This window comes from Herpailurus yagouaroundi, unplaced genomic scaffold, assembly GCF_014898765.1.
Source record: "Herpailurus yagouaroundi ecotype Mexico unplaced genomic scaffold, PumYag 184, whole genome shotgun sequence".
Taxonomy (NCBI): domain Eukaryota; kingdom Metazoa; phylum Chordata; class Mammalia; order Carnivora; family Felidae; genus Herpailurus; species Herpailurus yagouaroundi.
This window is the reverse complement of record NW_024412415.1, coordinates 32,965,356-32,983,514: the sequence shown is the minus strand read 5'-3', so window position 1 is coordinate 32,983,514 and position 18,159 is coordinate 32,965,356. Positions and strand designations below refer to the sequence as shown.

Genomic DNA, 18,159 nt, shown 5'->3' with positions numbered 1-18,159 from the left:
AACCAAAGTAAAACTTGTGCTGTGTTTTGTTTTAATTTGTAATGCGAACAATTCTCAAAACTCTATTTCCAAAGAGGCATATGCTCATTAGCAGCAGGAAAGAAGACAGTCCACCCTCTTTCTCTAATGGAGATATCTGGCCAAGGATTTATCAACTGACTTACTGCCCTGTTTCTTTTTTATATAAAAGAGTACTAGAAACCAACAGATAGATACTATTCTGACTATACACTCAGGCACAGCTGAAACAAGGGGATTTTTATTTAAATGCTTAAAACCTTAACAATAATGAGGACTACTCTGAATTTTCTAAGAAATTTATCTTCTCTCACAGCTACATAATATACTTACAAATACTTTAATGTTCAATTAAGACAACAGCAATATGTTTCATATAACATACCTGATTGTCTCCTGATAAGAAAGGAAAGAAATCTAATCCTGTGAGAAAAAAAATTATTTTAGTTTTGAAAAATAAAACAAAACAAAAAACCCTCCCTAATGCCCCAATACTCTAGAAACCAATACAAATCTTAAATGCTAATTCTAAATTCATTTAGAATTTAAAAAGAAGAGTGGAAGCCCACTGTTGGTCTCTCCCCTCTCTAGATTACCAAGGCTGAAGTTCAAGCTTTAGCCATATTTGCCCTCCTTGCAACTCCATTTGTGGGATTTGGGTCACTGCCACCCTGCTGGATCGAACATGATCCCTTACACGGACAGAGTACTTTTCACCAATTTTTCTTGACTTCTCTTTTTTTTTATAATTTTTTTTTCAACGTTTATTTATTTTTGGGACAGAGAGAGACAGAGCATGAACGGGGGAGGGGCAGAGAGAGAGGGAGACACAGAATCGGAAACAGGCTCCAGGCTCCGAGCCATCAGCCCAGAGCCCAGCGCGGGGCTCAAACTCACGGACCGCGAGATCGTGACCTGGCTGAAGTCGGACGCTTAACCGACTGCACCACCCAGGCGCCCCATTGACTTCTCTTAACTAACATCTCAAACTACTCTAATGAACTCCTCACAAGCACCTGTGAGGTATGTCGTTATGTCTGGCCTCATTTTGTGGGTGAGAACGTTTTACGTAGAAGGAAGTTAAGCAAGCTGTAGCACAGATTTTCTTTTTCTTTCTCAAATTTGTTCACTCGCCACTATCTGTACCAGATTCCAACTCAGAGATCCTCCAGTGGCATGAGGGCGGGGAGAGATGGGAGGGGTGTGACTGCTGGGGTGCTGTGTCACAGAAGGACTGTCTGGTCCTTGGCTGCCATGGAGTCCATGCAAGCTGCTCCTTCTAATTCCCACTCTCGTCCGCATCGCTCAATGTATGATATGGAGAACAAGAAACCCATGTGAATAAAAGGCCTCATTCTGATATCTAAGCTTGGGGGAACGGATAACAAGCAGATGTAGATAAAAATATGACGACACAAATCCTCTGAGGATCCATCCACTGTCTACACTGGAACAGGTTATAACACGAGGATCTGCAAAATGTACAGTCTCTGTGGTTCCTGATGTGGACATCTGGCAGTAGCCTCAGTGAGAAATAGGGCTGCCTCGTCTCAGAGTAGCCACTAACCACATGATGTGGGTACCCAAATTCACTAAGATTAAGTCAAATGAAGAACTGAGTTCTTCAGTCACAACCGCCATGTTTCAAACGCTCCATAACCAGATGTGGCTAGTGGCCACTGTAAATTACATTTCCCTCCTCGCAGAAAGTTCTACTGGATGGAGCTCAAACAGGGTTTTCATAACAATCATTAAGAATCTACTCAACTATTTCAGCTTCCAAGAATCTTTGCCAGTGGCCCCGGATTTTTCCGTAGGGGAGGGGATGGAGGGAATCTTTCACTTTATATTTTTGTATTAAGTTCTCTACAGTAAGCACACACAGCTTTTTGGGATAAAAAAGAAAAATGTTCTTAGATGTACAAATTCTTAAATTACAAAGACACAGAACTAATAATTTTTTGATAATGTAAGTGATTATTATCAACCCCAAATACATTGTGCAGCGAGTATACTGACATTTCAAACTACTTTTAAAAAGAAGAATCAGGTTTGCTGGAACAAAAATTAAAACTTCCCAATGTCTTAATTCAGCATTATTTAAAACATAATACAACACAGTTACCCACAATGCCAGTTGCATTATTAACTGGATTCAGGAAAAAAAAATAGTTTTCATAAATATTAAATTGCAAAGCAACATACTGAAAGTCATCCAAAAACAACTTGTAGATCACTGAAGGTCACAAAACCTTGAGATCCTTGTACTAGTCTCACCGCTGGTAGTAAAACATTGGCTACTAATGAAGGTACAAACAAGGAACTGGGTCTGTATTTATTTACGACCACCGTGTTAATTTCTCTCAGTTCACCAGGCCCAAGCCCCTGTTTTTTCAATCTTTCCATTCTTCCCTAGACTCACCCGGAGGAAGTCTATGTAGATCAAAGGCATTCATAATGCTATGTGACAATAGAGAAGAACCAGTGACTCACCTTGTAGGTCATAAGGCATGGGTGTCATGTGGAAAGGATGCCTGTAGTCCTGGATGAGGGATGTATTAATGTAGCTTGTGTCTACAGCAGGGAGGCTTGGGGTGCGGGACACTGGAGATGCTTGATGTGGAAGACTTAATATGCTAGAAGGAAAGGTTCGCATAATTTTCATGAGTCAGTTGAACTTTTAATTCTAACAAGGGGACCGCATCTTGCAAAATGAGTCCTAGCTTTTGTGCTGAAAATAAAAAGACAAGCAAAGCAATACATAATTTAAACTATCATAATTATTCGGAAATAATCTGTATATAGAGTAGCACTTTGCAGGGGCTATAGGGAGAAATGGATGGGTAAATGATATATCCAACATTCATAAGCCACATGCTGTCTCATCTACACTTTTGGAATGCAGGGGGAAGGCATGGCTGAGCCACTTCAGCGAGATATGAGTGAAAGATATCTATAGCAGCCAAAATTTGGAAACCTTTTATTTATTTATTTATTTATTTATTTTTCAACGTTTTTTATTTATTTTTGGGACAGAGAGAGACAGAGCATGAACGGGGGAGGGGCAGAGAGAGAGGGAGACACAGAATCGGAAACAGGCTCCAGGCTCCGAGCCATCAGCCCAGAGCCCGACGCGGGGCTCGAACTCACGGACCGCGAGATCGTGACCTGGCTGAAGTCGGACGCTTAACCGACTGCGCCACCCAAGCGCCCCTTGGAAACCTTTTAAAAATAAGCACTGGAATGCTGTCTAGTCAAAAGTATAGGTATGTCCCCACAAAGAAAACACACACAGACAAGCCTGAGAAATGGCAGCAATCTGAGCAGTGGCGCTAACAGCTGGCCCCCACACTTGTAATCTTTACGAGAACAGAAACACGGTACTGTTTATCCTGGTATTCCCAATGCCCCGCACACTTGTTGGCACACTGTTTGCATACAAAGCCTGCTGAACGAACGGAGGCAGCAAGACAAGAAGATGTGCTCCAAAGTGAACAGGTGGTGGATAGGTTTTAAAGAGAGAATAGTATAATGGCGGGGGGGGGGCGGAGGGAAGAATGGGACAAAAAAAAAGGGATTCTGGAAGAAAAAAGTGAAATGTTTAAGTAGCTGAGAAATTAAATCTTTTTTTCCTTACAAAAAATTAATTAAAAAAGCAAAATGGAGGGGAAAAGATGAAAAAGACAAGAAAGAACTGAAATGATCTTAAAAAGAAAAAGAATTCTAATAGTTCTGAGTGCAAACATGAGGCTCATGTGCTATCCCAATCATCCAAGAGGCTAACAGGCATATAAGTCATAGAAAATAAAGAACAAAGAAGGTATAAAGAGGCTATTTTTTTGCTTTTAAAACTTCATATAAAGTACTTGGGTGTGGAGATTCAATTTCGATGGTGCAATGCAAGTTCAGAGTATTTCAAAAGATGCCAAGGTTGGATTTCCAGGAATAGAGTTCTAGTTATGACCATCCGCCACATTTTCATGAATGGGATATGAAACATAAAATATACTCTCTTCTGCCTCATAAAAAATGTTTTGTCTAATGGAAACTTAATTAAACCTCTTACATCTATAAAAAGTACCATTTTCCATTAGCTGTCTCCTCTGACAATGCCTAAGGGATTATAAGACAGAAGAAAGCAGTTGAAATGCTAGCCTTTGAAAGTATCTTGGTATACCAAACAGCAAAGGAAATTTCTGGATGAATACTAAACACTCACTGGCTGAAGACAGCAAAATGTTTTACATTTACTGATGTTTGTCTCTAATTCCTGGCTGGCTCCTTTTCTTTCAATTTTGTGATATTACTCTGAAGATGCATTTCCACCTTTACACTGCACAATAACAAATACGATATGCCTAGGGTTGAGGTTTTTATTTATTGGCTAGTCATTATTGTAAAATGGCCACGAATGCTGAATATGGCATTATTCTTCTAAAAATGCCATAAACTTGCAGGTTGCTTGTTTTTATCCATAAACAGAGAAAGGTCTGGCATTGGTAAATACTTTATCTGGGTTTAATTGGTCACTGGTAAGCTCAGGAAGCAGTTAATGCACCTAATGTAATTTTCCAAACATAATAAACACAACTAGTTTTGGAAAAACAGCAAAGCAAATGTCCAAAGAATTGAAATACCAGATTTCTAAACACTCCAAAAAGTTTCCTTTAAGGAAAAATGTATAGTCAGAGAGCAAAATTATTGCACAGTTTACGTATATATGTGACTACTATAAATATTCTACAGAGTAGAAGCAACTTACATATATAATGGTGCATTTAATCCATTAGGTATACACCCAGAGATTTATGAAATACCTTTTAACGTTACAATTATGGTATTTAAAGAAATAATATGGTAATATGTACTTGGTCATAGTAAGATTTGATATTAAATATAAAATATCTTGGGATCAAGATTCTATAGATATTTGTTCTAACTATACCGGCTTCTGGCAATTTGACATTTTTTCCCCTCCCACTCAGATTTATAAAATAAGTTGGTGTAAAAACAAGGTCAGGTTTGTTGGGTAACAGGCATCTGGGTAGGCTTTCATCAGACGTAAATCTTCATAAGGTAGGATTTAAAGTAGAATTAGTGTTTAGATATTCATGTTTTATTTTTTACATAGAATAATGATACTGCTATTAATGTCTTTATTTCTGTCTGATGTGTGCTGATAAGCTACTCTGGAGTGAAAATACTAACCTGTGTAACAGGTTTGATTGTATTATGAAGATTCCTGAAATAGTTTCTAACAGGCAAGTTACCTTTATCATAATTATGTTCTTTTTACTGCTGCAACTTCTACCTTTCAAGTAACTACAACTATTACCAAATAGAAGATCTTTTATCTCATCAAACAGTATCAAACCTGACAATGATTTGACTCCATGCATGGGAATGCCTGCCCTTGGTCTGGTGTTAACTTTCCCTCTGGAACCCTGAAATTTTGCAACAATGCCTTCTCTCACTTAACATTCTTTCTTCAGGCACTACTGTTCGCTGGAAGGAGATTATTTGACTAGCTCCTACTCAGTTACAACAGGCCACATCATTCTCCCGATATATACCTAAAAGGGGGCACGCCTATTTCTAGACTTCTCTTTGGGGTGCTACAACTGTGCCTCAGCAAAACATGAAGTCTTCTTGTTGAGAACCTCCGACGTGTCTCATGAGGCAGTCCATTTAAAGAGCACAGCTCCTTGTCTTACCATCCTCTACAAAATGTGAAACTCTTTAAAGTTAGGACTGTGCTTACCCATTTTATTATCACCCAGGTTAGGCACAGGGTGTTTTACATAAAGCAGATAACAGTATTTGCTAAAGAGAACTGAAGCATAACCAAGGTACTGATAGGGGACTAATGGGAACTATGGGAAATGAGTCTGCAAAACAGAAAGCATTGGCACTGCAACTTTAGTCTCTGGCTTCCTTCACTGCCCACCTTACACACTCTGAGGCAGCTTTAATGCATTCCTCTGGTCCTCCTCTGCTTTCTACTTGAAATACTCAACCTAGGATTAATCTTAAAGCACACATTGCGTAAATGTTCTAAATCCTACGAGCAGCATCAAGATCACCTAAGAACAGATAAGAGATGTGAGTTTTCTCAGTCCCAACTCCTGAATCAGATGTGTGGGAATAGGGGAGCAATGTGTGTTTTAATGAGCGCTCTGGGTGATTCTGCCAGACACCAAAGTTTAAGAACCAATGTTCGAGAATCATCTTCTGGTATGATAAATACTGCATCCAAGGGACTCCTTTAACGCATTGTCCCAGCCCCTCAAATATATCACACACCTGGGGAAACTCCAACCTATTCTTTGATTACTAAGTTTCACAATCATGCATAATCATTTCATTTGGCTGATCTTTTATTTCATTATTATTTTTTAATGTTTATTTTGGAGAGAGAGGAAGAGAGTGAGTGAGTGTGAGCGGGGAGGGACAGAGAGAGAGGGGAACAGAAGATCTGAAGCAGGCTCTGAGCTGACAGCAGCAAGCCTGATGTGAGGCTCGAACCCACAAACCATGAGATCATGACCCGAGCCGAAGTCGGACACTCGACCAACTAAGCCACCCAGGAGCCCCTACTGGCAGAATTTTTTTTAACTGTATTTGCAAAATTAACTTTCCCAATGACTTGTTAAGGTCTCAGTTACTTACCCTTTATTATTTAGTGGTGATGTGGGAGACAGGGAAGGACAGGTCCTCTTGGCAGAAGGCTCTTCCTCCTCTTCATCAGATGAACTGTCTATGGTTAAATCAATCACCTCCACTTTCTTATTTTTATTTGAGGACGGGTGGTGAGAAGCCACCTGATGCTCCAATGTGGAGCTCAAGCATCCTGTGTAGGAATGAGTAAAACACAAGGTAAAAAAGACCCATGACGACACGTCTCTTTTTTCCTCAGTATGTCTATGGGTTAGTTTATCAGTTACAGTTTAGACTTACAATGTTGTTAGGGGCAGAGAGTAGAAAACCAACAGTGGCTCTGTTCCCCTAAGCTTAAAACTACTATTGATTATTGGTTGTTAGAAGTTGTTTGTTTTTAATTTTTTTTATTATTTTTTGAGAGACACACACACACACACACACACACACACACACACACACACACACAGAGTACAGGAGGGGGAGGGGCAGAGAGAAAGGCAGAAACAGAACTCGAAGCAGGCTCTAGGCTCCGAGCTGTCAGCACAGAGCTGGGTGCAGGGCCCGAACCCACAAACCATGAGATCATGACCTGAAGATCATGACCTGATCTTGAGCTGAAGTCCATGCTCAACCAACTGAGCCACCCAGGTGCCCACCCCCCTTTTTTTAAAAGCAAAAAAAAACAAAACGACAATTCTGAATTAGGGCAAACAATCAAAATGTATGTCTACTTCAACATAAAAGCAGTTTGAGGGTAAAGACCATATATTACATATGTACCTAGGATACTTAGGAAATGTATGGTAACACTTTTTAAATGTCATAGCATCCTTCCAGCAAAAACATACTAAAAACAAGAAAAATAACATAAATGGAAAAGAAACATTCACTAATCTTTACCAAACCTCTTAAAAAATTTAAATGATACCATTTCAAAAGTATGACCTTACAAATGACTTGTTTGTTACTTTGAAATCTTACACCAGAAAAACTTTAAAGCTAGCAAAGTGAATTTAAAAGGAGTTTTACTACTTCTGAACATTTAATCAATAATTTAATAGAGTTATTGAGCTACCCATAAACTGCTGAGTTTTTCGGAAATGTGTACTTTTTTTAAAAAACTTATTTTTTTCCAGTAATCTCTACATCCAACACAAGGTTCAAACTCACAACCCCAAAATCAAGAGTCGCATGCTCTACCCACTGAGCCAGCCAGGCACCCCCAGAAATATATGCATTTTAATAGTAAAAATCAAGGCTACACAATAACAGGGAGACTGCCCCACCCTTCTGGAAAACCAGCACTCACCATCAACTCCATTGTAAGAGGCAGAAACTTCCTGTACTTCCTTTTTGGATCTCATAGGTGCCCAAGAGCCATCCTCCTTAAACTGTATTTCATCACAGTCTGTACAGTACTTTAGGATTTCCATAAACAAGCTATAAAAAGCAATTGGTCCTTTGAATATCACATTCTAAATGAAAACAGACTAGAAGTATTGCTGTTCAAAAAACATTCAGACCTCCTATATTTTGTACAAGTATAAATGAGAAAGAAGAAAGCAGAACAGGTAAGTTGTATTTGTTCTCAAATTCTAGGGCTAAATAGGAATATAGTTACTTAAATTACGGTACCTTATATGAGCAAATATTATGTAACTATGAAAAATGAAGTTTTCAAACATTTTTAATAATAGGGGAAAATACACACAGAAAGTGGGAAGAGGCCAAGAAAATAAAATTCTTCATTTTAAAAATAAAATTCTGTGTGTGAGTGGTATATAAACAGCAGTTATTTCTGACTGGTGACATTATGAGTAGTTCTATTTCTCCTTTACATTCTTGTGCATAGTCCAAAGTATCTACAATAAGCATATCTTATTTGATAAACTGAAGCAATACATACAAAAAATATGTACTGAATGTTAAGTCTCCTTGAAAAATAACATGCAGATATTAAGAAATGGGATTTGCAAGACAGTGGATAAAATTGTCAAATTCTGAAATGAAACCAAAGGCTAAAAAATATTAATACTGTACAATCACAATTATGTGAAAACAAAAATTAGAAAATACACCACAAAACCCTTTCATTTTCCTATGTTTTTCAGTTTTTCTTAAATGTGTGTATAGATATGTGCACATGAATATATGGTTTTTAAAATAAAGAAAAATCCCAATTGATGGGGGGAGGGGATCTAGAGCTATATAATATACAGAGTTGGTAAAATATCATTCAATTTAGATTTATCAGTGATCACTGTCATTTCTAAAAAATTAAACATAAGACATTTAAGTTACATGTTTACTCTTTTCCCACGTTTGGCCTGACATCTTTCAAACTCTAGGTTACACTGTATTGCTAAATGTATTCCGCTCCTTATGTTACATCTTCAGTCTCCTATGTTTTCTCAAATGCTGTAGATAAGCTGCCTTAAGTGTCTTGCTAGAGTACAGGAAATATCAAGAAGATCCTTCTTTTCACAATTTATCCTTGTTCAGCGGCAAAAAGGACAAGAAAGGAGTCTAGAGAATAGGGGTGCATTTAGAGAAACACTCCAAGATGTCTGGAAGGACAGAGAAAACACAGGAATGTTAAAAAAAAAAAAAAAAAAGATAACTGACTATTGTGATGCCGTAGGCGGACAAGAAAGACAAAGACAAGTACTTCAGAGGAAACAGAAACAAAGAAAGCTGCTATTCAGCATGTTGATCAGTTATGAAGCCCTTACCGCCCTTACAGTGGGGAACAGGTATGATGAACCAGGACTGAAGGAGAAAAATCTGCAAAAATAGGTTAGCTTCTACTAAAAAAGCCTAATGGGGGTGTGCTGAAATTAGCCAGAGTGTCACAGTCCTGCCATTCATTCTTTCTCTAATATGGCCTACATGGCCGGGACAGATGGGACTCATGTTAGGAAAAGGTGTAAGCATACCCTGCTTACAGCCAGTGCTACTTTACATGGTAAAAGTCGGGAGAGACAGACGGTAAAGCATACACTTCCCAAACAGAGGCCATCAAGTTAAAAGGGAAAAATGCTCACAATATTAATTACTTACTTTGAAAAGTATTAATTTCTAGAATCATGAAAATTCTAAAAATGTACTACTTAGAAAACACTACCTGCAGAATTTTCATCCTAAACCTGATAGATCACAAATTCAGATAATAGATGGTCATTCCAAGGTATAAGGAAACACTTTAAATCAACATACCCATCAATAATAAGGTGTTCATACGGAGCCTTCTTATCACAGACAGGACAAACCCAGGTTGGTTTTTTCTCATTCATCTGAATGTAAAGAGTTGCATCAAAACACTGTAGGTGAGAACATGTTAGGGCCCGACATGGAATTGTCAGCCGCATTTTACCAAGCTTGAAAAGAGAGAGACAAAAGCAAATATTAGACAATGGTCATTCAATTTAAGTTTTGATAAAAATCTCCTGAAACGCAATGTGTATGTATTCTGACTTAAAGCATATTGTATTTACTTTTCATCAATATGAAAGAACATTAAATACATTTCCTATGGACCCTACATATTAAAAAATTATAGGATTTCTTTAGATATTAAACACAGTGACTCTGGAAAGTCTACAGGGGCACCTGGGTGGCTCAGCTGGTTAAGTGTCCGACTTTGGCTCAAGTTGAGGTCTCACGGTTCATGGGTTTGAGCCCCGTGTCAGGCTCTATGCTGACAGTTCAGAGCCTGGAGCCTGCTTCAGATTCTGTGTCTCCCTCTCTCTCTGCCCCTCCACAACTCACAGTCTGTGTCTCTCTCTCAAAAATAAATAAACATTAAAAAAATAAAATAAAATAAAATAAAATAAAAAAAGAAAGTCTACATCAAGGGTTATTCCACCTCACATCCATAGCTCACAGATTAGCTTTTGGGGGAAAGAACCATGAAGCCCTTAAAATTATATGCCAAATTCTGTAAGGGTGTGCATTTTTCCAAAAAGAGCGCTGTCACCAAATTCCCAGAGTAGTCCCTCATCTAAAAAAGTTATAAACCACTTTACAAAGGATTTGAGGAAATGAAAAAAGAATGTCACATTAAATACTGCAAGATAACAGATATGAAGACATTCAACCTGATCTCTGAATGAGATCCCTAGGATGTCTGGCATAGTTGCCAAATGGCAGCTCTGAGAAGGAGGTCGAGTGTGTGCACTCTCTGTACTTCTCCCCTCCCTGGGCATTATCACACACTATTCGGCAAACATCCCTAGACCTAGCTCTCCACCATGTTATGAGACTTCCTCTTCTCGCCTTAAGCTGAGGCTCAACAGTCTGCCCTATGAAAAATGAAACCTACTTCATCCGGTCCCTGAGATGGTAGCTTGCGCCCCGGGCACGGAAGCCACACTGCGAGCTGCTGTATCACAACTCCTTTCCTGGGGGCCACCTCACATGGTGCAGCTGGGTTGCCACCGTTCCCTGCCCCCCTGCCCAAAGGCTACAATGGCTATACAGTATGAACGTTATCTACTTTCAATAACCACACTGTTTGCGAACCAGGAAAAGATTCTGGACATAATCTGCAAGCTTGAAAAATATAAAGGCTTGAAAAGGGTAGGAGTTAAATGCGGAAAAAAAGAGGAAAAGAGTTTTGGCTCAGAAGAATTTCAGGAAAATGTGCAATTTCCTAGTCTACCAAGGAAATTAACTGTCATTTGTGGTCCTAAATTATTGTTCTGGTACCAATGATTTACTGTGCCTCTAGGAAAGGCACTTAACCTTTCTGGGCCTCTTTTTCTATCTCCAAAGTAACACTGCTTCCTCCTCACTTCAACAGGATGTAGTGATCGAGAACAAAACAGGACCCAGAATGTGCCATAAACTTGTGAGAAGGGAGTAGCGCCAGCTCCGTGTCAGAAGCATGGACAGGGGAGACACAGAGAAAACTGACAGCTCCTTTCTCTGGGTGCCCACCCCACCCTGTGCGTGATAATGTACTATCTGTTTTTGTATCTGTCGCCTTCTACCAGAAACACACCCGACTCAGTTCCTCATCCCTGGCACCTGGAAATGTATGTGCTATATACAGCAGGAAGACGGTCCTGTGTGTGGACACTTAAGGCTTTGTGCTCACTGAGCAGCTCTGAGAGGGAGCATTCATGGAGAGTGTGAGGCCCTACACAGCACTTTATGAGCCTGTCCCGAGTACGAATTCTGGAGTTAGACTGCCTAGGTTTGAATCCTGGCCACGCTAGGTAGTGTGTGAATCCTGAATGTCATTTAGTCTCCCTGAGCCTCAGCTTTGTAAAATGGGGATAAAAATACCATCTACATCTTAAGACTGTGGGATTTAAACTGTATTTACTGTATGCTGCCGGACACATAGTAAGTGCTCAGTATATGTTCCCCCATTACAATAAAACTACAGAGCCACTATTTGCTTCCAATTACTTTGTCAGCTAGTGGGAGACACACCCCCATTTCAGCTCAGTACTTCTTCCATTCTGTGCTCACATAAGATTAGGCAACTCATTACTCCTTTCTACTCTTCTATTCAATTTTTATGATTTGATTTACACAAGCACCTGATAAAATGGCCAAAAAGGACAAACTAGTTCTTATAACAGAAGAATACCTATTTGCTGTTAGCTAAGACATGCTGCATTAGTCTAGAAACATTTTCCAAAGAACAATCTGGATGGTGATGCTAAATTAATTTTTTATATCTTAAAGCACACCTTAACTTACCTGTGAAATAAAATTCCTACCGCTTAAATACTAAGTAGAGAAGTCACAGACTTGAAAATCCTAGACAAATAAAGTAATTGTGGATAAAGTCCATGTAGTACAGAACTAGTGAGCCACTTCTGATAGTTTATGAAGACAATGGATCCGAAGGAAGAAGACTATTTTCAGAATGCAAGCCACACAGCCACAGAACTTATACTCTGAAAAGCAGTTAACTCTCTAAACAATCGTCTCACATGCCTCCCTCCCCCCTCATAATCCTCACTTGGTCAGCTCACCTTTTTGGTGAGAGAGTAACTCTCAAGCCCTTATGATCAGCCACACTGACAAATCTGTCTACAGGATTTTTAAGGAACACTGCTAAGTGAATGCTGCAGGAAACACATTTATAAATGGGGACAGAAAAAGAAAAGCTCCCTTGCAAATGCACTGTTGATTAGCTGTCACAAAACGCTTTGCTTCAAAGAATCACAAAGTAACTGTTATGTGGTAATACTCCCCATACTTCTGATTTTAAAAACAATCTCTAAATCCTAAATATTTATCTACAAATGGACACTGACTTCTCTAACATGGTATTAGGAGAAGAGCAGGGCTTTAAACATCTTCATCTCATAATTACAAATTCCCCTTTTTCCTTCATAGGACATTGGATATTTGCATCATTTGCAAATAAACACTCTGTACGCTACCCCCAAACAAGTTTTCCAATGCCACTAGCCCTACTATAATATATAATTGTACTACTTAGTAACTGATGGCGCTGTAAGAGAAAATACCCTATACCCTAGAGATGTTCAAGCTAGCTTATGTCCAAAGGACCTTAGAGAGTCAATAATATGTATTTTTAAATCTGGTAAAAAGAAAGGAATAGTGATATCAAGAATAATTTCACTTTTTCTTCATCGTCATCATTTCATAAATAAATTCCCAAGGAGTTTATTTTTTTCTTTTATCAACTCCAAGTCATTTGTATTGAAGTTCATAGGTCTGGGGAATATCTTACAAAGTAGGTTCTCAAACATTCTTCCAGCTGTATTTTTAATAAATCAGAACTAAAATATTCCCAAAGAACAAAAACATTTCTAATTATTTTCATTGCCTTTAGCTAAATGTTCACAAACAACAGAAACTCATTTATTTTGAGCTGTGTATATCACAACAAGGGCAATTCAAATGCACAGTCAGACATCATATTTACATATTTCAAAGGGAACAAATCTTTTTTATTATTCTATAAATTTGATATATAGATGAGTTGTCATTACTAAGTTTTACTTTTTAGAATAAAAACATACCTAAAATATACTGCCTTAATGTTCCAGAATAATTGTAAAGGGATTTTCCCTTTAGCCAAATAGAAATCCATAAAAGTATTATAATTATGGATTATATATACATAGTTTTTTTTTCTATATCCTGAATTTTAAAAGCAGATGTCAATTTAAAATGAACTGCTAAAACTGTTGAAACTAAAAAGGGAAGAAACGGTGGTGATATGGAAAGAAAAATTAAAAGCTGGTGCACTAAATTAAGAGGTGCAAGTGGCAAAACGTGATTAACATTTTCTAATAATATAGAGATCACCTGAACTATAAAATTTAGAACTAGTTCTATAAGGAAAAACATCAAGATTTATATTACAGTGCTCATTGATGTGAATAAATGCTTCATCTAATGATATAAACATCATATATATTAGAACAACTGTAAACGCTTTTAAAAGGAGACTGCAGAAAAACAAGACTTCTTCCAGTGATTTAAATGGGAAATGAAGCTTCTGCACTTTTCTAAATTTCTCATAGTCTCTAACCTGGTATTCTGTAATGAAATGGGATGACAAGAAAACACATGGAAGGGGAAAATAGATAAATTGGGGCTTGGGGGAAGGAGGGGAGGATAAGCAGGTATCTTTTTTTGTTTGTTTTTAATCTTTGTCTTCTTCCTACCTTCCACTCACTTGGTTTGTGAGCCATTTTCCTAAATGTTAAAAAATGCCAGCTTCCTTTACACCGTAGTCTATTATAACATTTACCTAGTTACTTAAGAATCCACCCCATGACTCTGCGGCCTATATTTTTTTACTGTGGTAAAGCATGTAACATTAAATTTAACACTATAACCGTTTCTAAGCATGCAATTCAGTAGTGTTAAGTATATTCCCATTGTTGTGCAAGAGATGTCTAGAACTTTTTCATCTTGCAACACTGAAATTCTATAACCACTGATTCCTCCTCCCCTCAGCCCTTGGCAATCACCTTTCTATTTCCTGTTTCTATGATTTTGACTGCTTTAGATACTTCATATGAGTGGAATCATAGAGTATTCCTTTTTTTGTGACTGGCTTATTTGCTTATCAGAATGATTTAGAGTTTCATCCACGTTGTAGCATATGACATGGTTTTCTTTTTAAATGCCACATAATATTCCGTTGTATGTATACACCATATTTTCTTTGTCCATTCATCTCTCAATATACATTTGGATTATAATAACCTCTTGGCTATTACGAATCATGTTGTAATGAACATGGGTGTGCAAATTACCTCTTCGAGATCCTGCTTTAAGTTCTTTTGGATATATACCCAGAAAAGGAATTGCTGGACCATGGGGTAATCTTATTTTTAATTTTTCCTGAGAAACTTCCATACTGTTTTCCATAAGGGCTGCAGCATTTTACATTCCCACCAACAGTGCGCATGAGTTCCAGTGCCTCTGCATCCTCACCAATACCTGCTATCTTCTTTTAATAGTGGCCATCCTGATGGGTATGAAGAGATAACTCATGCAGTTTTGATTTGCAATTCCTTAGTGATTAGCAACGTAGAACATCTTTCTATGTGTTTATTGGCCATTTGTAAATCTTCTTTAGAGAACTCTCTATTCAAGTCCTTTGCCCATTTTTAAATCAGGTTGTTTTGTTATTGTTCTTGTTGAGGTATATAAGTGTCTTATATATTCCAGATGTTAACCCCTTATCAGATATATGATTTGCAATGATCTTCCATTCCACAGGTTGTCTTTTCACTCAGTTGTTTTGTTTGTTTTGTTGACATGCAGAAGTTTCTAAAGTTTGGGACAGTCCGTTTGTCTATTTTTGCTTTTGTTGCCTGTGCTTTTGGTGTTATATCCAAGAAATCATTGTGAAATTCAATGAAGCTTTTCCCTACATTTTCTTCTAGGAGTTTAAAAGTCCAAGGTCTTAGGTTTTAGGTCTTTAATTCATTTTGAGTTATCTTTTGCATATGGTGTAAAATAAGGGTCCGATTCCTTATTTTTCATATGAATACCCAGTTTTCTCAACACCATTTGTTAAAGAGACTGTCATTTCCTGGCACTCTTGTTGAAAAGGAACTTGGCCCATAAATACAAGAGTTTGTTTCTGAGTTCTCTATTCTGTCCCATTAGTCTACATTATCTATCTTATGTCCATGCCACACCATCTTAATTACTGTTGCTTTGTAGTATGTTTTGAGATCAGGGAATGTGACGGTTCAAACTCTGTTTTCATTAAGATATTGCTTTGGCTCCCTGGGGTCCTTTGAGATTCCACAGGAATTTTAAGATTTTCTTTCCATTTTCTGCAAAAAATGCCATTGAGGTTTTTTTTTTTAATGTTTATTTTTGAGAGAGAGAGAGCGCGAGTACGAGCAGGGGAGGGTTACAGAGACAGAGGGAGACAGAATCCTGATACAGGGCTTGCACTCACGAACCATGAGATCACAACCTGAGTCGAAATCAAGAGTCAGACGCTTAACCTAGATACCGCTCTATTGGGATTTTGATAGGATTGCACTGAATCTGTAAATCACTTCGGGTAGAATATTTTAACAATATTCAGCCTCTAATCCATGGACCTGGGATGTCGAAATTTCCATTTACTTATGTCTTCTTTAGTTTCTTTCAGCAATGTTTCATAGTTCTCAGTGTACAAGTCTTTTGTTTCCATGGTTAAGGTTCTTCCTGAGTATATTATTCTTTTTGATGTAATCATAAATGGGACTGTTTTCTTAATTTCCATTTTGGATTGCAGACTGTTAGTATTTAGAAACACAACTAAGATTTTGTATCCTGCTGAATTTGCTTATTAGTTCTAACAGTTTTTTGTGGAATCTTTAGGGTTTTCTATACAATAGATCATGTCATCTATGAACAGAGATGATTTTACTTCCTTCCCAACTTATATGTTTTGTTTCTTTTTCTTGTGTAATTGCTCTGGCTAGAATTTCCAGTACTGTGTTGAACAGCAGCGATGAGGGTGAGCATTCTTGTTCCTGATCTTAGGGGAAGAACTTTCAGTCATTCTGTGCTGAGTACCATGTTCACTGTGGGCTTTTCAGGTACAGCTTTTATTATGTTGCAAAGGCTTCCTCCTATTCCTGGGTGGCTGAGTGGTTTTAGGACAAAAGGGTATTGAAATGCTTTTCTGCATTAAGATAATCATGTGGTTTTTGTCCTTCATTTTGGTAATGTGGTATATCACATTGATTCATTTTTGTATGCTGACCCATCTTTACATTCCAGCTACAGATCCTACTTGGTCATGGTGTGTGATTTTTTTTAATGTGTCTGGTTTGGGGATCAGGGTAATGTTGACTTCAGAGAATGAGTTTGGGAGTATTCTCTCCTCTTCGATTCTTTGGAAAAGTTTAAAAAGGATTGGTGTTATCTTCGATTCTTTGGAAAAGTTTAAAAAGGATTGGTGTTATCTCTAAACGTTTGGTAGGATTCTCTGGTAAGGGCACTGGGGTGCTGGACTTTTTTCTCTGTTGGGAGATTTTTGTTTGGTTGGTGCTTCAATTGCTTCACTAGGTATAGGTTCAGGTTTCTTATGTCTTCATGATTCAGTCTTGGTAGGTTGTATGTTTCTAGGATTTATCTATTTAAGTTATCCAGTCTGTTGGAATATAACTGTTCATAGTAGTTTGTTACAATCCTTTTTATTTCTGTCATATTAGATCATCAGTTGTAGTATCTTCTCTTTCATTTCTCATTTTAGCTACTGGAGTCTCCCCTCTTTTTGCTTGGTCTAACTAAGGGTTTCACAATTTTGTTGATTGTTTTGAAAAACCAACTCTCAGTCTCATTGGTTTTTTGGGTTTTTTTTTTTTCCTATTGTTTTTCTATTCTCTGTTTCATTTATCTCTCTGCAAATCTTGGTTATTTCCTTCCTTCTGCTGACTTTGGGTTTAGTTTTTGTTTTTTTTTTTTTTCTTTTTCTAGTATCTTGAGGCATAATGTTAGGTTGTTGTTTGAGATCTTTCCTTTTTTAACGTAAGTATTAACTACTATAAACTTCCCTCTTCCTGCTGCGTTTGCTGCATCCCATAAGTTTTGGTATATTTTGTTTTCATTCTCATCTGTCTCCTGATTATTTGTGACTTCTTCTTGACACGTTGGTTGTTTAAGAGTGTGTTGTTTAATTTCCATCTGTTTGTGGATTTTCATGTTTTCCTTCTGCTACTGATTTCTAGTTTCATCCCATTGTTGTCAGAGAAGATACTTTGTATGACTTAAACTTGTTAAGGCTTGTTTTGTGCCCTAACACGTGATCTACCTTGAAGAATGTTCCAACTGCACTTAAGAAGATTATGTAATCTACTGTTGTTGGACCTACTTTGTAAGGTCCAATTGGTCTATAATGTTTAAGTCCTCTGCCTCCTTAGTGACTTTCTGGCTGGTTATTTTACTTATAACTGAAAGTGGGGTATCAAGTTTTCTGCTATTATTGTGTTGCTTTCTAGTTCTCCCTTTAGCTCTGTCAGCAAT

The 18,159-nt window shown here is 37.8% G+C and overlaps 1 protein-coding gene across 7 annotated transcripts in view; it reads right to left on the bottom strand.

The window, feature by feature from the left end:
* The window catches only part of PIAS1 (protein inhibitor of activated STAT 1), a 137,263-nt gene that overhangs the window by 4,317 nt on the left and 114,787 nt on the right, over window positions 1–18,159 (bottom strand). For 6 of the 7 annotated variants that reach the window (XM_040493077.1, XM_040493076.1, XM_040493081.1 and 3 more), the window contains 5 exons: window positions 9,895–10,055; window positions 7,988–8,118; window positions 6,688–6,868; window positions 2,512–2,654; window positions 404–441 (listed from right to left, as the gene is read on the bottom strand). In XM_040493077.1, the coding sequence (XP_040349011.1) occupies window positions 404–441; window positions 2,512–2,654; window positions 6,688–6,868; window positions 7,988–8,118; window positions 9,895–10,055 (654 nt within the window). The remainder of the gene's footprint in view (window positions 1–403; window positions 442–2,511; window positions 2,655–6,687; window positions 6,869–7,987; window positions 8,119–9,894; window positions 10,056–18,159) is intronic. The other variant, XM_040493083.1, reaches the window with a different exon arrangement.